General features: G+C 38.5%; 1 protein-coding gene across 3 annotated transcripts in view; it reads left to right on the forward strand.

Annotated features, from left to right (window-relative positions):
* The first annotated feature begins 678 nt into the window (after positions 1 to 678).
* Positions 679 to 22,840, forward strand: part of nectin1a (nectin cell adhesion molecule 1a) — a 44,887-nt gene continuing 22,725 nt past the window's right edge. For all 3 annotated transcript variants that reach the window (XM_053478442.1, XM_053478444.1, XM_053478443.1), the window contains exon 1: positions 679 to 1,245. In XM_053478442.1, coding sequence (XP_053334417.1) covers positions 1,194 to 1,245 — 52 coding nt within the window. In that variant the 5' untranslated portion in view covers positions 679 to 1,193. The remainder of the gene's footprint in view (positions 1,246 to 22,840) is intronic.

Genomic DNA, 22,840 nt, shown 5'->3' on the forward strand with positions numbered 1-22,840 from the left:
CATTGGACAACTGCATTTCACTTTTACATATACATTAAAAAAAGGAATAGTTTGCACATAGACAATTTTTTTAACAATTTATAACAGCAACTATTTTTTGAATGTTTCTCAACATTAAGCATAACTTACTGAACAAATAAGAACTACATTTAGACTAGTTTAGTCTTCTTTTTTCATTTATTTCAGCATTGGAAAACTGCTGAATTATAAGATGATTAAATATTTCAGGACAGGCTGATAAAGGAAAACTTCACACCACCTCATTGTTGATTATTGTCTTATAACAGCAGTGGTTACATAAAATATACCTTAAAGGCTAATTATGTTCCAAGGGACAATGGGCGTGACGTATAGTGTCGGGGGCGTGTCTTTGCATATTTGCATATCGATAGTATTCATAGAGTATCTTCATGTGGATAAAATTGTATATTGCGTGTTATCTTTGTTTTCCCGTTTGTTTACTGAGATTTTGTCCACAAATTAGACCAAGTAATGTACCACATTTAACAAAAAAAATTGAGGCGCAAGTTACATCTTGTAGTTTCCAGAATCGGGAAAACCATTGATGTGTCCATTTTTTTATTAGAGCATCGTCCTCGCGCTTTTCGTAGCTCCACCCTCGTTCATTTAAACACGCTATGCATTTGTATTCATCCAGAGAAGCTCTTGGGGAAAGGGCGATCCATTCTCATTAAAGTCATTTAAACAAAGTGACTAACGATTTAAGGGAGCTTGTCGGACTGTAGATTTATGCACACGGGCTCAGCAAGTATCCTTTGTGTAACAGTAAGTGTTAAAGACGTCTGTTTGCAAAACAATGAGAGGAAGAACAGGAGAACGAGCAGAACAGCTAAAAACAGCACCAGGAAAACAATCAGCAAATACCATCAGAGGTGTCTAGGTCTTAGCTAGTACTGTTATTGTGACCTGTAGCTCATTAATCTCAGTGTCCTGTGCTTGAAGCTGCCCACGCACAGCTGAACAGACAGACAGACACACACACACACACACACCGAGAGAGAGAGAGAGAGAGAGAAAGCTTTTCCATCCAGCTGTTTTAGAGAGCAGCGCTGACTGAACCCGAAGAGCACGCGCGCTTTTCATTTTCCGATCGCGCGATTGATTCACTCGATCCCCGATAAATGGGACTCTGGACTATTTCTCACCTCATAACCTGCTCATAAAGACAGATTATGTTTACTCTGGCTTTCCAGTTTCTTCTGATCGCCGTCCTTGCAATAGCAGGTAAGATTTTTTGGCGGTTTCTGTGAATGCTGCTGTGTTGTGAGCGGAGTGCATTTACTCTTTGGGGTTTTAATGCACATTGAACAGTCCTTCAAGCCAGGAGGCAAACTAGACACAGTGGCTATAAAAGCAGAGCAACATGCTGTGTGTGATGCTTAATGAATGGTAGGTTGTAGTTGCAAGCTGCATGAAGAAGAGAGGAGGATGCTGCTACTGCAGATGCATGTAACTTCCAGCTGTTTATCTCTCTCTCTTTCTCTTTCTCTCTCTCTCTCTTCCTCTATTCTGTTTTAAAACATACACAAAAAGTAAACACACTTCCAACTGAAGCAACAGTACTGTATATCTGTTGCATGCATCAATCTGTCAGAAGCTGTTGATTCATTCTCTGTAACAGCAGCTCTGAGAGTAGTTCCAGCTGCAAATCACACAGGGGAAGATGATTGCCCTCATTCTAATACTTTATCGTTTCTATGGTAACAACTCATTCACAGGGACCACGATGGATGCTCAACATAATCAAAGCCCCACGATAAACAGATTTCTAAAAGGTTTATTATAAACCTTTCTGTAATGTGATGTTTATTTAACATTTATGGACTGAACCTCTGGTATCAGCACTTTAAAAAAAAAACAATTAATAATAATAAGATCCTTATAACAGAAATGCTGTTTAGAATCAGTGGCAGTAATAAATCGGACTACTTAGTCTCTTGGATATTCCACAACATTAAATTTAATAAAATTTTGAAAAAATGAGGAAAATATATATAATGTGTCAGTCATAAATAAATAAATAAATGCAACAATCGTCACACTGATATACAAGATAATTTTGCCATCATGCAATGTCACATCTTTCAATTCTCAATTATTTTTCTATAATGGCATGTCCCCATGATGTTTTATTCTTTACACACATACAGTAGAGACTTTCACAAAGCCAAGTCCACAGTTTATTTAACCTGGCAATTATGTTTATATATGATCCTATATAAATAGTTTTCATTCCGATGATTTATATGCTGTACGTACTTATATGTCGTACCAGCAGTGTTTTTTTTCCCCAGTGTATCACGTTACATCATATCCTTTAATGCAGTGCTGTGGAATCATTCCTCTAGTGTGGATGTCTACAACACATCACATCACTCATAAAAGTAAGATTAATGCCAGCTCTACTAATGCACGTCTAAGTAACATAACAACATTGTGTTTGTTCGCTTGAAATAAAATGTTTTTAAGTTAAGTATCTTTCAGAAACTGTTCTCATCAAGAACGCTGTGTTTTTAAGCCACAAATCCTCATTGAAGGGTAATGCATTCTTGAAGCAAATACATTATGCATGTAAATGCTTAGGCTGGTGAATAAGCCCCAAGTGTGAAAATGTAATTACTTATTGCAGGTTTGCAGGTGACTCATATTTTTGACAAGCCTTGTCTTGGCTTATAAAACTTATTATTATTATTACTTTTTGTTGTTGTAATGAAATCCTCAATAAATTTATCATTCACTCATAAGCCGTTTTTCCTATTCCTAATGACAAAATTTGAAAAGTTCAAAAGAAGCAAATTAATCAAAGAAGTACACGTCCCCCCTGCACTAAGATACTAAGCTCATTATTCCCTTTCTTTGTCTTGGATTAAATTACAACGTGTTTATTTTACCTCCCCAATCGATTCATGCTGCAGTTTACAGGCCTCGGCTGCTTCCAAGTCCCCTAAGATTACATTCCGTCTTCTCTGAATCATACTAATGAGACTTAAAATAAGCATGCCATAATTCACAAGGGAACATTTCAGGAAATCAGAAAAAAGAAACATTAATCTCAGGAACGCAGAATGATACAGCGAGATGATGTCAGGATTTATTTAGATGAAACACTGGAATGGTGTTTAAATATATCAAAACTGTAAACCATACAAGAAAGAGTTGGACTTTTTAACTCTCATGTCTCCTCCTAATGTTCAAAAGTCATTTTTCTTGCTTGTGTTAATTTTAGCTGAGTGGCTTAACATCTGGGTTTCCATAAAACGGCTGCGTCACAATGGCAAAGCTTCTGTACAGTCTATAAACGACTCGAAATTCAATGGCATTGCAAATACCAGAACAAAAAATGTTCTAATACATTATTGTTTCTATAGAACAGCTAACAGGGACTTATAGTTATCATAATAATAATAATAATAATAATAATAATAATATAAATTTATGCAACATTTATGAAAGCAGTATCCAGTGTCAGCTGTTTATTAGAGATGAAGCATTTCATAGATAAGCATAGTTTCATAAGATGTATCACTAAATTATTGCAACACTTATACACTTAACTGGCCAAAAAACAAGTCATTGTTTGAAAAGGACCTGCATAAAGAAAAAAAAAACGGAGGAGATTAATCAAATTACTGGAATCGGATTAAGAACTGTCCAATGCATTACTAAAACCTCGAAGGATAGTTCTGAATCAGAATAATATGGTCAAGAAAAGATAATCATTGATTGTGATCAGCAATCACTTAAACGTCTGGTGAAGTTGCATCATAAACAGTTGATAGGATCAACAGCTTGCTAGGACTTTAAGTTAAGTCCTTGAAAAAAACTAAGTTAAGTCATTAAAAAAGCTAAGTGCTTTTAAGTGTAGACTTGAGAGCAATGGAAAAAGGTCATATGGTTACAAAGGGCATGCCAGGGTAAGAAGGGAAGCACATGAAGCAATACACACATCATGAGTAGTGCCCACCGAACAAGGCTCGGTAGGCAGTGTTATGATCTGAGGTTGATCAGGTCCCAACAACGTTATGCGGCAATAAAATTAAGTCAGCCGACTACCTGAATGTACATACTGAATGCCCAGGTTATCACATCAATAGTTTTTCTTTTTCTACTTATGGTACATATTCCACACCAGACTTTGAAGCGGTTCTGGTTTCACATGTGAATTGATCACCACATTGCATGCCGTGAAAGCAGAAGTCAAGCGAAAATATAAAGATAGTCAAGCAAAAACCTAGACTGTGCAACCTTTTTTGTTGGCCAGGCAGGATATTTGTGTGGACATGTCCATTAAACAAACTCACTATGTCTCATGCTGGTTGGCTTAAGAGAATAATGCAGTGCGGTATGTGAATCGAAATACATCCAGAGACCTCACCATCCCATTACCTCAAAAAACTTCTCCTACTTTGACAGTTAAAGTTGTGTGATGGAATATTGATATACTGTAGGTCAGGATAGTCTTGGGTTTAAGCTCCTTCATGGAGAAGCGCTATCATCAATGGATCAAGAAGGTGTCTTTATTTGCATGTCATTCATGTTGCTTGAAAAATGAATGTGTTATAGCTCATACAAGGTGTTTTGATGTGTTTTTCAGAGGTATGGCTTTCAGAGAAAAGCTATAGTACAGTGCATTGTGTCATTGGATTGGTGCCTAAAATTAATGAATCCCAACACCTAGGTTGGTTATTATTGGTCCAATACAAACACACACATATGGTGGCTCCCTATTTTTATGTCTTTAACACACACTTATCCAGATGTGTATTTATGCCGTTGTCACACCCTGTTTTTGGTATCGTCACTGTGTCTGCCCCATTTTCCCACTTGGTAATGATGACGCGAACTGTTTTGGAAATCACTTTGAACTCCTCTCCTGATCAATACCATTTGACAATGAGATCCCGTACATGCTTTTGAAGCTTTTTGCAGAACATGGCTTCAGGAGTCAGATGACACCAAAAAAAGGAGGAAATCCCATTGAAACAGCTGATATTTGATTTGCTGTTAATGAGAATTCCTTTACTCATGACGGATGCATGCATGTCAATGTGTTTGTTTAATGCTGACATTAACTCCATTTGCATGTAAGACTTTAAAAACTAATCATTCCACTTATTGTATAATTATTTGATATTGATATAGATATATTATTGATGGTAAAATATATAAAACACATAAAAAATGTAAAACCTTAGTATAGTGTAATTTAAAATATAATATGCTTTAAAAAGAAAATAATGACATACATTTGTAGTATTTTCTCGATTTGTGCAGACAGATGAAGGTATATTTCTACTTCAGCCCCTTAAAAATTATTATAATACCTGTGAACTAATTCTGATTATTTTTATGAATTATGCAACAGGCTTAATGTCACAGACCGAAAAAACCCTTTTCACAGTTATATGAAAGCCTGGCACTTAATCCTCTCAATATATTCAAATGCACATCCCGCACATCCTTGCTTCACAGGGAATTTGTGTGTATGTGTTTATTTCTGGTGTCCAGCATCGTCTGACTGTACAGAGGATAATCCTGACCCACTTTTCGCCCTCTGGGTCTCATCAATCCCTCTTTAGCCTCTATTGAGCATGCTCCGACCATCTGTTACACTCTGGATCGTTGCCATGGCAATACTGGACGACTTCACACAGATACAATGCGGCAGGTCACAGGCCATGTAAGAAAGCCCTGGACTTGACCATGGCTCGTGCTGCTGATAAGCTACAACCTGACACATGGCAGTCTGAGCTGAAGTGATCAGGAACCCTGATTACGAAGACAGGGGTAATCACTGAAAACCACAACAGCCGACCACCCCCCAAGCACCAGGAGCTCGGGAGTGCCAGATTACAAACATCCAATCATGTTTTCTTATCACAGACTGGAAAGAGTCTTCGGGGCGATCTCTTCCTTCCTAATGTCATGTAAACAGCTTTGGTCCCGATAAAATCATAGATTAGAGGGATGTTATGGCATGCAATGACAGTAACACTGTCAAGTGTGACTTACCCTGCCTAATAGTATTACTCAGTGAGATAGCAGCTCCTGCAGCTTCCTGGCACACTGTATTAAGTATAATGTCTGGCTTAAGGCTGCTTTCTGGAAAAAGAGCTCAACTGTACTTAGAAACCCAATAGCAATCTCAGTGTAATTACACATAATGTAATATAACGTCTTGCTGCTCTGATAGTATATTAAACTTATATACTTTCTTTCATTATCATTTAATAGTTTTATATCAAGCACTCTTAAATTCTTTGTTCTGATTAGTCAGAATGTCTTTATTCATGTACAGTAACCACCGCCTTGACAAGTGTGCAAATCATAGACAAGTCATAGACCTGTGTAACCCATTCCAAACTAAGGATTAAGGATTTATTTTCTGTCACATGCACAATCATACAAGTACAATATGCAGCGAAAATATTTACTACTGTATATGCTGTCCCACAAACCTTAAAAAAAAAAAAATTGCCCCAAACGTTCCATTATGGTTCAATAAAGTGCAGCTAATTTGTATCTATCTATCTATTAACGGGGAGGTGGCAAACCCGTGATGAAAATTCTCATGAATGCCTAAAATTCAGACGACATCAAGCACAGTACGTTATAACATTCTTAGCCGCAGTAAAACATATAAATGATGCAAACGTTTTAAAAAAGGCCACACGTTCATGTCACGTCCAACCCAGGTGGCTCTAAGCCTACCACAGTCACCCCCATTAACATTCAACGAATGAAACATCCAAGCCATTAAAATCGACTGATAACTTGTGGAAGAGACGCGTCTGTCTGTGGGAACTGTACACCTCTTGCACGTTACAGGAACTCGGCTGGGAGTTATTGCCACATCCGCTGTTCGGCCCTGACCTCACTCCAAGCCATTTCCACATGTTTGGGCTAGTAAAAGGATTCCCCGGAGGCCAGAGTTCCCGACATGAAGCAGGCAGTCTGACCATGCATCTGACATACTAAGAAAATGTTCTACCTTGATGGTATCTAAGCACTATTGAAATGCTGAGATAAGTGCATTAGTGTAGCAGGGGACTGGAATAAAGGGTCGAAACTAAGTTCTGTTATTCTGCACAATCAAAAGTCCCGGTTTGATTTGAATGCATTTCGTATTACTCACTCACTCACTCATCGTCCATACCACTTTATCCTGTATTCAGGCTCACGAGGAGCAATTTGGGAATGCCAATAAGCCTAATCTGCAGGTCTTTAAACTGTGGGAGGAAACTGGAGCACAAGGAGGAAACCCACCAAACACAGGGAGAACATGCAAACTCCATGCACACAGAGAGAGGGGATTTGAGCCGGCCGGGAATCGAACCCAGGCACCTTGTATTTTAAATCAAAGTAAATTAAAACTTTGCACTGTGCGATAGAAAATTCCATTGTGAAAAGATCTCTATATAAGAGTGCATTTAGTTTTGAGCTGTACAGTGAGTATGAATCTGTTGACAGACATAAGCTTCCATGCTGTGCTCCCTCTCAGTTCCAGAATCAACAATTTTAGCTGACTTGTCATCCAGCAGGCCATCCACTTGTGCATGAGTGCATTTTATGTAATGGTAAATATATATATATATATATATATATATATATATATATATATATATATATATATATATATATTATATGCGTTTATGGCCCTTATTTATTTATTGTCAAAGTTAACAATGCAGGCTAAAAATGCATTGAAGCTGAAAATGCAATCTGAAGCTTGTATGTTTATGGCTGTTAACTGAAGTTGTTTAAATACATGGAGCAATACACCCAGAACTAGTCATAGCCTGCTGCAGTTTTTGCTTTACAGTACCTGATTCTGAAGTACCAGACAATGGTGATTTGTAAGCAGTAAAATGCGGCCAAGGACACACTGCGTCATGATACCTTTTCCTGACTTTGTTTACTAGACCCAGGGGAATAAATACAATATGAGGTAATGGTGACCTTTGCAGGCCCACGGTCCACCTGAACATGACTCAGTTGCTTAATGAGGGCTTTTCTTTCTGTGGTGGAATAACAATACATTTTGTATTTTACGTAATATTAAAACGATATGTTTAAATGTATATTTTGTATTATTTGCTGAGTTTAATGTATAGTCTATGAAGGTAAGCTTAATTGTTCTTGTTTTTCCGCAAAGAATTCTAGGATAGTCTGGGCAGTTTGTAAAAGCCTAGAGTGGCGTTGTCTTACCTTAATAATATTTAGGAACTATGTGTCAGGAGTGAAAAGCAAATATTTGCTGAGTTTAAGGAATAGAAACCTATCCCAGTGCTGTAGAAGTTGCAGGTTTATTGTGAAGTCACATCAGGATTTAATCCTGAGCTCCATTACCCCTGACTGACAGAATAATAAAAATGGTGTGCGTGTGGTTGTGTGTGTATATATATATAAGTGAAATGCCTGAGCACGCTGCGCTCTGGACACCTCCTGTTTCTGTATAACCACCCAAGCATGGTGGTTTTGACACTTCATGCTGAGACCATGCTCAATATCTGCTTTCATATAAATGTAACCGTCTTAAGTCCTCATTGAAAATGAACCAGCTTTACTGTAATGAAGGTTGTGATGTTGCTTGGGTGTGCACTGCCCAAGTACTTCCTTTATATTGTTAAGTTTAGTCGGATTAGATGAACCAGGATTAACCAATTAGAATCATGCAGTAAGCGACAGTACTAACCACTCATTCACTCACTCACTCACTCACTCACTCACTCATCGTCTAAAATGCTTTGTCCTGTGTACAGGGCCGCTGGGAGGGGGGGCTATATGGGCTCCGAGGAGGGGTACACCCTGAACAGGGTGCCAACCTATTGCAAGGCTCACACAAAGACACACACTTGGGAATGCCAAATAGCCTAATCTGCATGTCTTTGCACTGAGGGAGGAAACCTAAGGAAACCGGAGGAAACCCACCAAGCACGGGGAGAACACCATCATGCGAACTCCATGCACACAGATCCGAGGCCGGAACCGTGTCATCCAGTACTAACCAGCTAGTTACAATCTGAGCATAGGCGAGGTCTGGAAGAGAAAAAATAAAGCATAGATCTGAGATGTCATTCCGATAACATTCTATTACCTGCATGCTATTTTTAAAATAATTTTCAGTCGACCTGTCAGAAATACATTTCATTTCCTATGCCTATTTATTCGAATATTATTTTAATATGACAAGATCGGTTGGGCTGCATCACCTAAAATGCACAAGCATGTCACCCTTATCAGTTTAATCCTACAGGATTCCATTAAGCATATTCCCTCCGCTTTTTCTGAATTTAATTCCTGGCTGTACCACTACAGTACACAGTGTACACCAAAATGCATTGCCAGGTGATAGAAGATGTGTGAACATACATTTAACAAGTATGGGAAAAGCACTGCTGTACTGAGGAGGTTAAACAATAGCATCCTGTACACAACATTCCTTTCTGTTTCTGACACTGTTGCTCTGATATCCAGCTGATATTCAAACTATTGAAGCCCAGGGCATGGATGATATTAGATGACGCCCTTTTTCTTAAATTTTTTTTTTTTTTAAAGCCTGATCAGGCACTGTTTGCAGAATAAACATATCACGTTCCCAAGTGTCTAAAAAGGAATGTGGGTTGAATGTCCCGGCTTTCAGTTTGCTCGCTACGTTTCATGAACTCGCACTGACCCTTATTCTGTGGAGATGCTTTCCATGTTAATCTATACGCAGTGCACGATAGTGAAATCTGAAAAATAAATCGACTCATGCAGTGCATTGCAAAATCCATCAGTGTATATCATACATTTATAATCATTGTTTCACAATAACTCCTTCTTTATCCATCCCCTTGTGTGTCTTCAATGTAAGAAATACATACAGTTCAGAGTGCCTGCATTTGATCTTGGTTAAACCCCCAGCGGGGATTTTCTTAATCAGAAACAGAGAAAGTCCTACATCTGGATCGCATTTTTTGTACTTACCAGTGATGAGAAGAGAGTCTTGGCACAGTATTCTCTATACAGAAATAACACAGCCACATTGTTCCTGTGCTACTCAATATTTTCTAATGAGTTATTCTGCTTATATAAAGCAATGGCACCATTTTCAGCGAAGACCATCTGATATCTGAAAACCACTTCTTAGGTTCTGCACTAGAACAAAATAAAAAAAAACTGATGCAAGTACACTGATCAGCCATAACATTACGACCACCCGCCTAATATTGAGTTGCTTTACTGAAAAATTACATGTGTGTTCTGACACCTTTGCATTAGACTCAGGATTAAGCTTTTCCTTAATTTGAGCCACAGAACTCTTCTAATAGATTAGACTACGTACACGGGCCAGCCATTATTCCCCATGTGCATCAGTCAGTCTTGGCCACACATGACCCTGTCGCCAGTTCACCGGTTTTCCTTCCTTGGTTCACTTTTGGTATATCCTTACTGCAGCCTGGGAACATCCCACAAGAATTGCAGTTTTGGAGTCACTTTGACTTAGTTGTCTAGAGATCATAATTTGGCCCTTTTTACAGTAGCTACATTTTTAATATCTCGTTACAATAGCGGTTAAAGTAGGTGGAATATGCTGTACTGTATAAGGCAACGAATGAAGCTTTTTTTTTTATTATTCGATGTTTTCGAAGGAGAAGAAATGGGCAAGCATAAACCAAAACTGCATCTTTTGTGGGATGTTCCTGGTCTGTAGTGGTCAGGACATATCAAAAGTAATCCAAGGAAGGAACTGGCAACCGAATCATGGGTGGCCAAGGCATCCTGATGCATATGTGGAGTGAAGGCTGACCCTAGCGTACATATGTATGTAAGTAACACCATACTTATCTGACGTTTGATGGCTGACAAATAAAAAAAAAACCTACATAAAATGTCAAAGCTTACCACATATTCTGCAATCGCGAGCTACCACTGAACTGTTCTGTTGTGATGAATACCCTTCTTCTAAAAGATATTTCCTCACTCTTTTGATGATGACGATGATGATGACGATGATGATAATGACGGTGTCTAAACTGCCACTTCAAAATCCTCCACAAGTATTCAACTGGATTAGGATCGGTTAGATGTGAAGACCATAGTATATGCTCCAAATTCTTTCCTCATCAAAGTATACAATGAACCTGGGTATTTTTTCAGTGTGGCAGAGTCATCCTGGAATTTACCACTGCTGTGAAATGTGTTTCAGTGTGTGGTCAGTCAGAAGAGCTTTGCCTTTAATTGCTGTGACTTTTAGATTCCCTAATATGATACACAGCCCAATAAAACACCGCTATGACTAACGATAAAGAACAAGGCAGTAATCTCACTTTTTTATGTTTATGATGCTAAACCCGGTAAACTTTAATATTGCACCACAAGACTATCATTGAGGAATCTATAGTAGGTTCGAACAAACCCTTCACATAGGCTGCCACAGAAACTGACAAGGATTTTATTGCCATCACTTTCTAAAATGTGACACACAATAAACTTTGGTGATGATTCTTATCACAGAGCGAAAAGCGTTGTAAAGTTGAACTGATGTGGTTTAAGACACCCTGGGGCTTATTGTAAGCTTAAAGGGGCATTCAAGTCAAACCAGGACTTTGTTTGTGCAGAATAACAGAACACAGTTTTTATGAGAGTTTTTATGAGAGTAAAATAGGTTTGTTTCAATATATATAATCCCCAGCACTATGCACTTATATCAGAGTTTCACTAGGGCTTGACTACCATCCAGCCAGGAGTCATGTTCGGAGTGCCTGCTTCCCATCATCATCACTGCCTAAACGCTGGCCCCACAGGAACTCCTTTAACGGCCAAAACATGTGGGAATGACTTGGAGCGACGTCAGGACTGTACAGGGGATGTAGCAATAACTCCCAGGCGAATCCTGTAATGTGCAAGTAGTTTGAGGTTGTGCATTGTCTTGCAGAAACAGGAAACCTTTGGAGATCAAACCAGGCTGTTTTTTCTCTAAGAGCGTTCAACTCGCTGAACGTTCATAGGAATTGGCACTTACAGATTTAGACCCTCCTTTAAAATGTTTGCACAATTTTTTACTATAAATATTTTATTGCGGCTAAGAGTGTCATCATCATACCATGCTTGATGTCTTTTCTATATATCAATCGGTTTTATGCCTTCGTTCATGAGAAATTTTATCACAAGTCTGGTTTGACTTCAGCACCCCTCATATAAACTAGAAAACTACTTCAGTATGTACCTGAACACTGTAATGTCACAGGAGTGGACGAACCACTTTTCGTCATCAATGTCAACATGTTTTAGTTTCATTTTTGAGATGGCAACGGAAGACGAGAAGAGGTCAGGAGAACAGACAGAATCTTTGTAAAATATGAACGCATCATATCTGTAGGGCAAAGCTAAGAAGTAAACACAGTTACTATGTTTGGGATTTCCCATCCACCATTTCTTTGATGTAATAAGCTCTTGGTTTCTTTTTCAGTCATTCATCCTAATGCACATTAATCAAAAGTTAAAAGTAATACCAAAGGTGTGCACTTAGAATAAAGATTGTACATCTGGGCCCATTTGAGGACACAGCCAAAGATTTAAAGGGGAGAAAAGCAGCTTTAACAGGAACGACTAGACTTTGACTCATTGCAGACTTTTAAGACTTCCAATAAAACAGAAATCTAATTATAGGTACACATTTTATAAAATATTACTGAGGTTTTCTTCTATGGAAAAAAAGGACATGCATGAGTAACACATTGAGTACAATTTCAGTGGGATTAGATTTTTTCTTTTTTTTTTTTCTGGTAATACTCATTACCATGAATTTGTATGGCAGCTGTGTAAGAAATGAAGCATGATGGGTGCACTGTTGTAGGAAAATATTCTGACATGAAGTGGAGTTACAGTTACTGCCCTGATTTGTATTAATTATTTGTCAATGCCGTCATGTCTTGATGTGTTTTATTCCTTACACCAGAATAGAATTTCTGACACTCACTCACTGATCATCTATACTGCTTTACCCTGTATTTAGTGTCGTGGGGGGCCTGGAGTACATCCCAGGAGACTTAGGGCATGAGATGGGCAGGGTGCCAATCCATTGCTGGGCACACACACTCTCACACACACACACACACACACACACACACACACATGCATGCATATTCACACACTACGAGCAGTTTGGGAACGTCAGTTAGCTTAATCTGCATATCTTCATGCTGTAAGAGAAAACCAGAGAACCCAGAGGAAACCCACCAAGCGCAGGGAGAACATGCAAGTTTTTTTTTTCATGCAAAGAAAACATGTAATGTTATAGGATGTCCATGAAACAAGTTAGTTTCTGCTCTCCCTTACCTAATAGCAGGTATAAACATGTTTCCTCACCAGCATTTCATCAATGTCTCTTTATGAAGCTAATAAGACAGATGCTTTATTCAACATACAAACCCACAATTGAAACTGACACTAAAATTGGAGAGTTTAAATAAAGCTTTTCTTACTATATTAGCAATTACAACATGCCCACCATGATCGCTGGGAATGAGCTTTTACTATGTAAACAATGACATTATTATGATTTGCACATTAATATAAACTTGTGATTAAAACTATAGCTGTCACTACTGTAGAAAAAAAAAAGTGTTCTCCCAGTGGATTTCTTGCTAGTTCACAAAAAAATATTGAGACAGAGAGGTGAGACTGAAACGCAGCAGCAAGCTCTGAGGATCCTCTAGCAATAAAAGTTCGCCTGTCATCTCCTGCTGCCGCTGATTTTATCAACCTCGGATTAAAAATAGCCATTGTACAATGTAATGGAGAGGTTTTTGGTTAACACTGCCAGCTTTGCTTTATTCCGAACATTTATCACGTTTTCATTTATTCATCTGGTAGACAGCTTCCAAGTGGGGGTGATTCCAATCCAAGCACAGCGCTGAGCAGTTAAGGATCTTGCTCAAGGCCCCAAAAGTGACTTTATGTTAGAACAGGGATTTGAACTGAACTTTCTGGCAATGGGTTCACAAACTGAACTGCTGAGCTTGCATAGAAGAGAATACAAGTATGTACAGTTCGACTATAGAGGGGCCTCAAAAAATGTATACACATTTCAACAGTTGTTGCTCTTTTTTAAAAACTCGAATTGAATTACGGCAGCAATGTGTAGTAATATGTTTCCTCTAAAGATGTCAGTAGTCGCACCATCGTTGATGCTATCATATGACCTTTCGAAAAGAGGCATACATTTTTCATGGTGAAGTGTGCATACGTTTTTTGTATTAAAAGTGTAACACAATGCCGCTATCTGTATCTGTTTTCTGGATCAAGTACATGGACTTAAACCTGAAGACGGCACAGCCTAAGCTATGTAGAAGCTTGCTGTTTGTTCTTGTGATGAAATACAAACCCTATAGATACACTTCTAGAAACAATAGAAAAAGGGAAAGAAATGCCAGCACTATCAGCATGATGCGAGAATTTTACTCAGACAAATCCTCATCCTCAGACACATCACTAGTTCATAACTGGTCTTATCTACAAAAGATGTTTTTATTTATTTCTAAGCAGTTTAGTTTGAAATACAATGGTTGTACCAGAAGTAATGTAAAAGTAAGCATGACTTTTTTTATTAACTGGTTGTTCAAACTACACATGCTGTACAATGGTACTATTCAACATGGTCCACATCAGAAGTGATGCACTTACTCCATCGTTAAACGCAGCTTTCGAATCCTCTGTGAAAATCTCCTTCATCACAGTTGATGGTCTCCCACATCGTGGTTTGTCTTTAGTGCTGGTTTCCCATTAAAACTCCCTATTGCTCTTGTCAAGGGTGGCATCTCCGTGAATATTTTGTACAAAAAATGCTTTGCTTGTAATAGAGACTATGTTGAGTAGTACCTTCATATAGGGGAAGAAGTAGTTCAGCAATATGTGCAATTTGAATGACCATTGTCAGTTAATGAAGTTATACTCACTTTTTTTGTTACTTTTGATTTTGTTTGTCTTTCGGCTGCTCCCGTCAATGGGTCGCCACAGCGGATCATCCGATCCACACACAAGCTTGGCCCAGGTTTTACGCCGAATATCCCTCCTCACACAACCCTCCCATGTTATCCAGGCTTGGGACCGGCACAGCATCCAGTGGCTGGGGTTTTTGCCTGGGAATCAAATCAAATTCTGCATTGGCTGGGAATCGAACGCGGGCCTTCCACCTGGCATGCGAGAAACCTACAACTGAGCCACCAGTGCCCTTTGTGTTACTTTTGATACAGCCCTCATATTTTCCCAGTACTGTATAAGAAACTAAAAGCTAATTTAAACCACTGCCTCCTGACCAGGCAGCTACTAAAGATGCTTAAAATGCATCCCTCGGAACCTTGCATGTATGTAAAAGATTTAGGGGCAATCTTTATATCTGCTATCATGACCTTTTGTTGCATGCTGATGAGACTGATCCCAGTCTCTATGCACACAGTCTCAAGCAGATGCAGTGTTAACCTCTATGGCAAGCTTTTTCTTTAAGGAATAGGAAACTTTTTATTTGTATTTGTATTCGTTTCTGTTTAGAACATTATCTGTTCTTTCTGCAGGTTTGCCTCAGTCACAAAGTCATATTATTATCGGCTTTGATTAATGGAAAAAGGTTTTGTTTTTTGCTGTAATATCTTTCTAATAGTTTCAGCGGGAAAAAAAAATCATCACAAAATAAATAATGAAGGCAACAGTACATAACAGTAGGAGCCCTCCACTTGAGCTTAATAAAAGCACTGAAGGCTCCCGCACCTGTTTAACACATTGTAATCGTTCATTTTTAACACCGAAATGCAATGTGCAACAGTGGAATGCATTACCGTTCATAAATTGGGACATGATAGTTGTGCGGGGTTCCTGTCATTTCCTTTTATTATGTAATACATCCAGTGTTGTCTGGACTCCAATGTGGAGAGGTGCGTGTCTTTATGCATGACTTTAAAGATAAACTGAGAGGTTCAGACACAGACCATGCTCATGCTTCCGAGACAGCCTTCACTTCTCATTAGCCCATGTCCTCAGGACCGTGACATCCATCTTCCAAAGCAAAGCCTTGCCTAGACCCTGCTGGATCATCAAGACTAAACATCTGGCAAATTTAAAGCTTCATCTTGAATTCTACACAGAATTATTAATGAGTTTGGATCAGATTAAAACTGTTCAAATGCCCTATAAGTTCATTGTGTTCCATCGTACTAATTTATTGCAAAATGATAAACATGTGTTCTTGAATAGTTAAAAAAATAGTTTAATAAGACTTGACCAACTTAAAATCATAAAAAGAAAATCACAATAAAAGGGCATGTTGTTAAAGTAGAATATATAGAAAATAAAAATGGTTTTAGTAATTCCTCATTATACTGTATATTGGACAAACCGTAAAGATTTAGAAAGAAAAAAAAACGTATAATGGTCTTCATAAAATACACGAATAAACCATATCTCTCACTATCCACTCAACAAATAAGCTACATCTAGGACCATGTCAATTTGTATTGTATACTGAGGAGGTCACATTGAACCTTTAATAAAACTTAAACACTAAAGCCATAATAACTTTTAAGAACATCCAGTACGGTTCATACTTACACCCAGACACCGAAGCTGCTGCGGATTGATAAGAGACATTTCTGTCAACTGAAGCCTTTTAAATGATTTAAAAGGTACAATATGGATATTTTGATAAAAATACATTTTGAATGTTTATCAGAGTTTAGAGTCAATGAGACACAATTCAGCATTCAATCTAACACTTTTATCAGTGTTGAAATGTTGACTCAGTCGGGGAGCATGAGTGCATGAGTCTGACACGCTGTTATTTTATCTGTGTTATTACATGTCACAGACCAGTGGTTGTCTTTAGCGGGTCGTGAGCAGGGACAGAGAGGGTCTCAGGTGTGGTGTGCTTCTCCATCAAATTTTTATTACTTTTAGATTACAGATCTTTCAGCAGTGGTCTTTCATTTTTAAAGGCATCCGTCATTAGCTTGTATCTGAGATCCGTCAGGAATACACTTAGACTAAACAATAATGCGTAGGCCTACTGTCTATGTGTTATATTAAATTAACAAGAAAATCTCATTTGCACAGCTTAACAGTGGAGTCTGAATGAAGCAGAAAGTTGATCCATGGCCAGAAGTTTAATTTCAGTTCCAATTTCAAAATATATATAGGCCTGCAGAACACAAGAATCAGGGTCAACAAAACAGGATAAAGGGTCAAAAAATACCATCAAGATGTGCAACAGTAAATCACAGGGCAATCCAAAATACCAAAAAAAAAAAAAGGTTGAGATAAAAATGAAGACAATACAGATAGAAAAAGGAAAAATTAATTTATTGGCAATGCTTCACAAAAACAAAGTTATTTTTACCAAAATGTTGCACTCTCTAATATTTTGTTAGAGCTCTTTCAACGGTTCACCACAATCCTTCCAGGTTTTTAATAATGTCTTAGAGGGTTCCTAACCCAATTCCAGTCATTTAAAATCTCCTTATTTCTTTTCTTTGCTTGATACAGGCCCTTCTGAAATGACTTTTTCCTCCAGGTATTGGTATAATATATTGTGCTACAGTATATTGTGGTTATATTGTGTCAAACCAGGGTGTGACCCCGAAGTAAGATGCAAGGAGTTTAGATATCTCACTTTTGCTTGTTTGTTAGTTTAAAATCATTCCTTCATATCTGACTGCCTTATCTTAGGCATGATCACAATGGATCCAGAAGCTATACCCAAACACTGGAACGGAAGGTGGAAATACACACTTAATAGGGTGTCAGTGGTTCATGAAACACAAAGTAAACACATCCACATGTAGGGGCAATTTAGCTGTTGTTAGTATCTGGGAATGAACCAAAGATCCCAGAGGAAACCCACACAGATGCAAGAGGAACATCAAAACTCTGCAAAGACAATGTGTATATACAGTCATGTTTAAAAATTAGTACCCCTAAAACAGACGTTTTCACAGTTTGTTGGTCTGGAGCAATTAGGTGTGTGTTAAAACGATTCCAAGAAGGAAGATATAAGAAGTGGTCTTTTACAGCAATTGTTGTTGCACACCATTCTGGGAAGGGTTATAAAACCGTTTCCAAACAATATGGAGTTTAACATCAAAAATGTTATGCAAAGTGGAAAGCATTCAAGACAGTTGCCAATCTTCCCAGAAGTGGACGTCCCAGCAGATTTACCCAAAGGTTAGACCGTGCAATGCTCAGAGAAATACAAAATATCCAAGACATACATCTTAGACCATTTAGGACTCACTGAGCATGTTAAATATTAAAGTCCGTGCCAGCACGACTAGAAGAAGACTAAACACATACTGTATGGTTTGTTTAGAGGTGTTGCCAGGAAAAACCTCACCTGTCTAAAAGAACATGGAAGCATGACTAAGGTTCATAAAACTGCATACGAACAAAGCACAAGGTTTCTGGAACTATGTTCTATGCACCGATGAGACCAAAGTGGAGTTGTTTGGCCTTAATTCCCCATGACATGTTTGGCAAAAACCAGCATTTCAGCAGAGGCACTTTATACCCACTTTCAAAAATGGCGGCGGAGTGGTGATGATTTGACTTGTTTTGCAGACGTAGGAACCGGACACGTTGCAGTCAATAAGTCAACCATGAATTCCTCTGTATACCAGAGTATAATAGAGGCAAAAAGTGAGGCCATCTGTCTGACAGCTAAAGCTTGGTCAAAACTGTGACATGCAACAAGACAATGATCCAAAGCACACCAGTAAATCTACATCAGAAGAGCTGAAGAGGAAAAGAATCAAGGTTTGGGAAAGGTCTAGTCTGTCAAAGTCTAGGTCTGTGTGGGACCTTAAGAGAGCTGTGCATATTCAAAATGCCCAAAACCTCAATAAACTGAAGCTATGTTATGAAGATGAACTGGAAATTCCTCTACGATGATGTGAAAGACTGATAAAGTCATACTGTACATGATTAAGTTGTTGTTCCAAAAGGTGGATCTACATGGGCAATGATTTTTCTTTTTGTTCATGTTTTGTTAGATAAATAATGGCACAGTGAGAAAAGTTATATACTGTTGTTCATCCGAGGTTTAATCGATGTCATTAGATGAATATTTGCGTAATACGAAGACCAACTATGATCAGATGTTTTTGATTTTGTTTTTACCCAAAACACTTTTAATTAAAAGAGGGGGGACTAACTTTTGAACATGACTGTGTTTATACTCTGTGCGTGTGTTCTGAGGTGAAACAAATGTTTAACCTTCTGAGATCTGGACTCACTGTTGTGTACAGAGCAAAATCTCCTTCCTGTTTCTCATTAATAGAACCTGATAACAACGAAATGAATCATCTTCAAACTGGGAGAACTTTGGCAAAAGAATTATACCCAACTATCCTCATTTAGGAATCTTATAACAATATGTAGTTTAGGATAAAAATGTCATGACCTCCTAAGGACATTCAGGTATCAAGAGGTTAAAATAATAACTTGGCTGATAGTTGTTGTTTTTGTTTTTATTTATTACCCCCCCTTTGTGCCAGGAAAATACATTTTCATGATAAAAAAAAAAACGTTTTTAAGTATTTAGGCAATTTATCTGAGTTTCTTTAAGTGAACAAAAATTCATCATTTAAATTTATGAAACAACCTTTACTATAACCTTTTAACATGACAGATGATTTCCTGAAAAATAATTGTTTTAAAAGCCTTTTAGCCTCCCATATTGCTTTCTCCTTAATGATAAAAAATAATCAGTACTTACATAGTCCAACAAAAAAACTTTTTCATGAAACATAAATGAAATGTAATGTAAATTTAAAAGCAGTTGGAAAAACAAAACATAAAACTCTTGTGTGCAGTCCCTGCTCAATCTCACTGTGACTTATATTACAAACTTCATATTGCTGATCTTTCTTGAAGACAATGAAGTAAACATGCATAGTCAACATTTTTCTATGTCCGCATGTCCTACTTGTTTTGGCAGTTATGTATAGCACCTCCTATTAAATGTTTTCTAAAAGTTCAGCTGGGTATAATACTGTTGTCCAAGTCAAATAACATTGGCAAATGCTTATTGGCCAATAGCCTGATGCCGGTCCCATGTGATATTTCAATTTAAGGGGGTCTGAATAATTTCCATACCTACTGTACATATATAAATACACACACACAGTATATACAGGGGTTGGACAATGAAACTGAAACACTGGCCAATTTAGTGTTGGAGGTTTCATGGCTAAATTTGACCAGCCTGGTGGCCAATCTTCATTGATTACACATTCCACCAGTAAGAGACGGTTTAATTAACAGAGTTATAGCACAGTTTCGCTTAAAATTTTGCAATGCAAACAACATCATGGGTGCCGTATCAGAGTTCAAAAGAGGACAAATTGTTGGTGCGCGTCTTGCTGGCGCATCTGTGACCAAGTTATTGTGATGTACAGTATCAAGAGCCATAGTATCCATGGTAATGTCAGCATACCACCAAGAAGGACGAACCACATCCAACAGGAGTAACTGTGGACGCAAGAGGAAGCTGTCTGAAAGAGATGTCTGGGTGCTAACCCAGATTGTATCCAAAAAGCATAAAACCACAGCTGCCCAACTCACTGCAGAATTAAATGTGCACCTCAACTCTCCTGTTTCCACCAAAGCTGTTTGTCAGGAACTCCACAGGGTCAGTGTACAGTACATGGCCGAGCTTCTATAGCCAAACCTTTGGTCACTCGGGCCAATGCCAAACGTTGGTTTCAATGGTGCGAGCAGCGAAAATATTGGGCTGTGGACATGTCAAACATGTATCTGGGACAGTTACGGTGTGGAGAAGCCCCAAAGAAGCGTACCACCCAGACTGTTGCATGCCCAGAGTGTAGCATGAGGGTGGATCAGTGATGGTTTGGGCTGTAATATCATGGCATTCCCTAGGCCCAATACTTGTGCTAGATGGGCGCGTCACTGCCAAGGACTACTGAACCATTCTGGAGGACTATGTGCACCCAATGGTTTAAACATTGTATCCTGAAGGCAGTGCCATGTATTAGAATCATAATGCACCAATACACACAGTAAGACTGGTGACAGAGTGGTTTGATGAACATAAAAGTGAAGCTGAACCTCTCCCACGGTCTGCACAGTCACCAGATCTAAATATTATTGAGCCACGTTGGGGTGTTTTGGAGAAGTGAGTTAGGAAATGTTTTTCTCCACCAGCATCCCATAGTGTCCTTGCCACTATTCTGCAAGAGGAATGGCTCAAAACCCCTCTGGCCACTGTGCAGGACTTGTATACTAATGAATTACTGTGGTGAAAACCAGGCGTTTCAGTTTCATTGTCCAACCCCTGTATATAAATAAATAAATAAATAAATAAATAAATAAATATAGGGATAAGTTGGATTATTGATTGGAAGGTCACCGAGCAGCACCACCAAGCTGCCACTTTCGGCCCCTTAACCCTCAACTGCTCATATATATAATGAAATTGCTCTGATGGTCCCTGCCAAATGCCATCATTGTAGATTAATCCTGCAATTTGACAGGACCTCATGGTAGCTCTGGGGCCTTAAGCTATTGTTTATACCTCTAAGAGATAGAAATGGCCTGGTTCAAACGAAAGAACAAATATGAAAAGAATAAAGTACAGCTTGATTTTTGAGTTCTCTGAGGAGAGGAAACACCCAGAAGCGGTGCGGCTTTGCTTGTCAGGAATCTGTAAATGTGTCCACTGAGAAGGGGATAAAATATGAGGGATACTGAGAGGTTATTTAGCCTTCAGGGTACACGGTGTTGCCATGAGCTCGAGGAGCACAGCAGTATACAACTGTTCCAACATACTGGCTGGCTAAATATAACCTGGAGGTGTTGCTACAATGTGAAAGATCAAACAAAAAAAGCATCATGCTATAAGCAATCCCTTGTGTTTTTCCTCCTTCCTGTCCCTGCTCAGCTCCCAGTCTCAGCTGTGTGCATTCATTAGTTTTTTAGAAAGATGGATTTGCTCTTGCTTAAGGTAATTATTCCTCTGTGAATAAAAATATTTGCTCTAATCTCAACAAATCTTACAGGATGATTTTGGGCCAAAAATGACATTTAAACAATATTCTCTTTTTCCCTTTTTCCTTCTATTTCAGCCAAGACATCAGCCAAGTTTGGCAGCTGAAGGTTGTTGTTTTTTTTTGTTTTTTTTACTTTTACACTAAAGCCACAAAGCTAATTATGCTAACAAGTACGGCACACGGCACTAGTTTAACATCAATCAAACCGCAATAAATTGTTTAATGCACATGTGGATTCGTGAAGGCAAACAAATCACCACTAAGATGGGTGCCTGCAGTTTTCCTGAAGTTAAGCCAGCAGCAAACATTAACTTGCTTTTCTTTCTTTTATAAACTGCCTTGCAGCTTTAGCTTGGAAGAAGCCAACATAACCTGATTGCTTCTACGGCAAAAAAAAAAAAAAAATGTGCATTTAAATTTAGGCCAGACCATAGTTCCTTTAACTCTTAGAAATATCAGCTATATGGTAATGTTAGAGGTTTGTAGTTTGGTAGGAATTAAAACAAATTGGAAATTTTAGACTGTTAACTTGGTGAAACAGTGGCTTAGTGGATAGTGCTGTTGCCTTGCACCTCTAGAGACCGGGTTCAATTCCTGCCTCGGGTCTGTTTGCATGTTCTTTCCCTGCTTGGTGGGTTTCCTCCCACATAAGCTTTTAGGAAAAAAGAGATTGATGAAAGTCACAAAGACTTGAGTATGGGTATACTGTCCCTAGCTAGGGTGGCCAGGAGTATACCAAGAACAAGCAGGTTTAACTAGCTAAAACAGATACAAACTCTTCC

Source organism: Clarias gariepinus, chromosome 19 (assembly GCF_024256425.1).
Source record: "Clarias gariepinus isolate MV-2021 ecotype Netherlands chromosome 19, CGAR_prim_01v2, whole genome shotgun sequence".
In the NCBI taxonomy this organism is placed as follows: Eukaryota; Metazoa; Chordata; class Actinopteri; order Siluriformes; family Clariidae; genus Clarias; species Clarias gariepinus.